This window comes from Camponotus vicinus, unplaced genomic scaffold (assembly GCF_025532165.1).
Source record: "Camponotus vicinus isolate PSW18456_S1 unplaced genomic scaffold, iyCamVici1.0 SCAF_13, whole genome shotgun sequence".
NCBI lineage: Eukaryota > Metazoa > Arthropoda > Insecta > Hymenoptera > Formicidae > Camponotus > Camponotus vicinus.
The window spans coordinates 15,149,150-15,153,896 of NW_028141949.1; the positions used below are offsets into that span (position 1 = coordinate 15,149,150).

General features: G+C 30.8%; 2 protein-coding genes across 17 annotated transcripts in view; one reads left to right on the forward strand and one right to left on the reverse strand.

The window, feature by feature from the left end:
* Positions 1-47: 47 nt before the first annotated feature.
* Positions 48-3,430, reverse strand: LOC145964448 (putative GPI-anchor transamidase). 2 transcript variants are annotated; one of them, XM_083087200.1, is made up of 6 exons: positions 3,109-3,430; positions 2,417-3,022; positions 2,228-2,338; positions 1,840-2,146; positions 412-649; positions 48-327 (listed from the first exon to the last, which is right to left on the reverse strand). In XM_083087200.1, the coding sequence occupies exons 1-4, from the start codon at positions 3,169-3,171 to the stop codon at positions 1,910-1,912; spliced, it is 1,017 nt and encodes a 338-aa protein (XP_082943326.1). In that variant the 5' UTR covers positions 3,172-3,430; the 3' UTR covers positions 48-327; positions 412-649; positions 1,840-1,909. The 2 variants fall into 2 exon arrangements, with proteins under 2 accessions (XP_082943326.1, XP_082943327.1); XM_083087201.1 differs by lacking the exons at positions 48-327; positions 412-649 and adding an exon at positions 1,574-1,703.
* Positions 3,431-3,662: 232 nt separating this feature from the next.
* The window catches only part of LOC145963876 (uncharacterized), a 56,069-nt gene continuing 54,984 nt past the window's right edge, over positions 3,663-4,747 (forward strand). For 14 of the 15 annotated variants that reach the window (XR_014436276.1, XR_014436278.1, XR_014436275.1 and 11 more), the window contains exons 1-2: positions 3,663-4,382; positions 4,500-4,587. The gene's annotated coding sequence lies outside the window, so the exon portion shown is untranslated. The remainder of the gene's footprint in view (positions 4,383-4,499; positions 4,588-4,747) is intronic. The other variant, XR_014436280.1, reaches the window with a different exon arrangement.

Consider the following 4,747-nt stretch of genomic DNA (forward strand, 5'->3'; position numbering starts at 1 on the left):
TTTTATTTTTTCTCGCGCTGTTTATAAAAAACATAAAAGAGAAGATATTATTTTTATATATATATATTAGAATAATCATAACAATACTATGCTAAACATAAAATAAAAAACATAATTGTGAGCAATTTTTTTCTATTATTGTAAATATATTGCACTTAAAGCAATGAATATAACATGACGAATAAGGAATATAAATTTTAATTTAAAATTAAATTCTTTCTTGGTACTTACAATAAAGTGTCTATATATATGTTGTAAAATATCAGAAGAACAATACTTCTATTATTATACATTAGCATTGCACATATTGTGGATGATCACATGAGTCTGTAAGTTCGTTGAATATTAATCCCGATTCACAATAATATGCCATTGGTATGCCCTGATCGTATTCGCAACGGTAAAACTTGCCGCAGTTAAATGGATCTCTCAAGTAGCCTTGCTTCATGCAATTTGGTAAGAGAGGGACTGTTGGAATAGTTGGAAAAGCGTGTAAAGCGGGATCTATGGGGGCCAGTTGATCCATAGGTGACATCTCCTTAGAATTCAATTCGTGTACTTCTATAAATTTTTTATCTGCTACATATTTGCTATATATTTGCACAGAACATATCAAAAGCCAAAATGTGCAATAAAATATGCGCCACATCTGTAACACATTTCAATAATAATTAAAATTGCAATAGCAAAAGTTTTTAACTATCATTATTTGATTTGGCAGTTTCTGTTACAGAATATTCAAGAGAAATAAAGACTTTTATATATAAAAAGATGTACTCACTTTATACGAATGTATAAATAATTATATGTAATTATATCTGATGTATATTTGTATATGTGTGTCTCTTGCACACATATACAGACACACTTTTTGGAACAATTGCACACTAATTATAAGAAATACAAGTATATTATATAAGACTATACTATACTATATAAGACTAACGTTCGCGGTTAACTGATATTTTAATCTTGAAAGCTCATATTTATATGCAAACATAATTATCCCGATGAAACGGGAAATACCATTTTTTTCTAAATTGATGCGCAATATATTATGTTATTCACAGTATACATAGAACTGTTTACTCTTATATTATGCTGAATAGACAAATCGTGTTTTTTATTTCCAAAGTAGATATCAACTTAATGGCAGCGTGATTGATAATTCCATTGAAATGTGATTCATAAGGTCATTTTACTGACCTATGTCAAGGTGAAGATATCTATTTGATAGTTAGTTTAGAGTGCATCACAATTTGCTTATTTATAAAGATAAATTTCTTATTTATGACAAAAATGATAATATTGAAAAAAATATTATATACATGTAACAAGCATAAGCTTTAATTAAATGAAAAGTATTTAAAAACTTAGCCAATCAAAGATTTCTCAAAATTAGCACTTACAGTGTTAAGGATATCTGTATAGTCAAAAAATCTTTTAAAATTTTTAATATTAATACAATTGTATATACTATATTAAGAAATCATTGTTTGACCAAGATCTACTTATATAGAGCAGAAAAGTCAAAAGAGAGAAGATGATGAAAATACAATCATATCAATAATGATAAAGAGGAAAAAAATAGTAATTTATTTAGTTGAAAGAAGATAATGGAAAATATCATTATTTCCTGCTATTTTCTTAATATTGTCATCAAATATAAGGTGCCTCAAGTCTATACTTTGATGTATTCTCGTCTAAAGCGAAATAATATATTATATATACTTATATATTAAAGAAAAAAAAGAAAAGAACAAGTACAGAAAATAGTAAGAAACAGTAGTTTTCTATTGTAACAATTATACAAATTGATAATATGGATTAAAGACATACCTATTTTTTATAATCTCCAAGTGGAATTAAAATCAAATAATTAAATTTATAGCAAAAAGCTTTCTTCTTATCATACATATTGAGATACATCAGGGAATTGCGCAACATAACTATATTTTCCTTTTGGCTCTTGAATTTTTGTATGATTAGACTTAATTGGTAAAACATTCACTATATTTGTTGTAAGTTCCACGGGCCTAAGAGACCCAAAGAAATCTGTTACTGGCACTTTATCTGGATCTCTTCTAAATAAATCTCTTCTTACACCAACTGTAGATAAACAATAATCTCTTGGACACACTTTTAACTGAAAAAAAGAATAAAAATAGTAAACCTTAAAGCAATATAGCAAAAAACTTTGAATCTAATGTTAAAGCAAGATGCTTACAAATTCACCCAATGTTTTAGTACTAGATGGTTCCACTTTTTCCAAAAAGTTTAATGCATAATAAGTATACCGATCTATAATGTAAACTCCAATGGCAGGATCCACATGATGCTACAAGTATATGAATTCAAATAAATATTATTCTGATACAAATGGTGTATAATTGCAACAATATAACTTGTTACTTACAGAAAGCGAATCTTCCCCTACTAAACTAGAAGCGACTGCTAATATATTTGGGGAATAAAACTTCTCATACATTGAACTTGCTTGACAAGTGTCAACCACAAATAGAATTTCGTGATATCTCCGTTTTTGCCACATTTGTTCTAATGCATCTCCCAACTCTTGACTAGTGATTTCCTCAGAATCTTGAAACTTTAGGAATCCATTACCACCATGGCCAGTTAAATAAATCAAGATGTTTGAACCTTCATCTGTTAATAGTTTCTTAGATCTAGGAGTTTCCTCCGCTAAGCGACCAGTCAATAATCTTACAAAATTTTCTACCGTTACTTCGTAACCTCTATAGTCAACTTCTACATCATCTCCATAAACATTAATATGTTGCTTAATATTGTTAAAAACAGTCGCTGGTCTAGGATTCCTAGGATTGCAAGCCATATCATCGGCTATCATAAGAATGATTTGTGAATCTGGTATCCCCAACCGTTTAACACTTCGATAGATAGATAAAACATTCGCGACATGTCGATAGTTAAACCAGAAACGTGATGTATCGACCAAAACCGCCCAATTATTGGAATGTTCAGTTTTTGCAAAGTTTTCTGGTATCTGTAAATTTAATAAATCAATGTTAACAAAGAATAAATAAATACTAACAAATAAAATTCTGCTAATTTAATAAAAGAGATATATACCTCCCACGTGTAACACGATATTAAAAATGAAATCAATATCGTCGTATAAGATATTAAATACATTTCGATGTATTTATGAAATCTACGCACATTAGGCTGCACAATGTGAGGTTATTTTTCAATCGTATAAACTACAACTGTCATAGATTTTTTATATTGTACCATTGTTTAAAAAACATTTTATTTTTTCACCGTGTATCTTTAAATGTCATACTTGACGGATGGCCTGTCATTCTGCTTTTGACAAATTTAAGAGACGAAACGAATGCGGAGAAATCTAATCTAATTTAATCTAACCTAACCGAAAGTAATACAAGAAGTCAAGAGCGTCCCGGCATTTCATTTTTCAGTTCATTTTTCATTCCATTATGGAAGATTCACATTACATATATCTGACGTTCGAAGTCCAATAGAAAGTGTGGATTCTAATTACGTCACTTTTATCCCTAGAGAGAACACTTTCCTATTGGATGTTGTAAATCGGACCTGAATCGTCCACTAGGATCACGTGGTTCGATTCCGATGTTCCGTTGTTTATAGTATCCAATATGGCTGTCACGAGGTATGTCGTATCGCGAATATCGCGTAATAATTTGCATCATTAGTCGTTGACAAACGTCGAATGACTGTCGAATATTGCGGTACGTTTATTAGTAATTAGCATAGAAGCTATTCGTGCTCTACATTCGATGCAAACGCATGTGTGTTAACCGTTTAATCAAAATCAGATAATTCGTGCTACGCGACATCCATATTTGAATCGGACAGGAAGTAACGGAATCGGACCACAATTTTCCGCGAACGGAATCTCGAGAATCGAGATGTTTCGTCGACTCGCTTCGTTTCCGGTTTGTTGCGCGCGATTATTCTTGTCGGGATGTTTCTGAGAAATAATTGCGATTGAGCATCGTAAATATCGAAGGAACGTAATTAATTAATTGCTCGCGTGATTTCTGTGACTTGTGCGGTTATATTCATTATTGTTACGATATATTACAGTAACATTATATAATATTACGGTCTTAAAAATCACATTCTTGTCTCGTAATATTAACGTGTGATATAGTGTGATTTTAATTTTTACTAGAGATGATATAAACATACAATCAGCTACAAGTAAACGCGAATAGTATCGGGAGTGTAACAAAATATCGAGCGTCGTTACGTATTATGTAAACATTGTAGTTTACATCGCGTCGGTAGTGCAAAAGTGTGACGTCACAGTTCGTCAAGCCAACTCTGCTGGACTATGATACTCTTTAAGCACCATTAAAGTAAGTATTAATGAAATTATCGAGAATGAATATCACGCATATTGCGAACATTTATCCAATGCATTAAACGTTGTGTATTTTTATAATATTGAATCGTTTTTTTTATTTTTTTTTCAGGACAGATTGGCGGTCTACGCGATCACGGATATGGAAAAACAAACATGGCGGAAAGGGAGGATCTACATCGAAATAATCGTGGAACAAGGTAAGTGAATTTTTCCAATTTCTCCAATCAACTGCTGCATCGATACCGCACATTATACTTAACAAGTTGAGAAATAATGAATTTCGATATATAAAAGTAGGATTCGAGTACGCGCGTTGAATATTTAAATAATTAATTATAAATAAATATGACATTATAA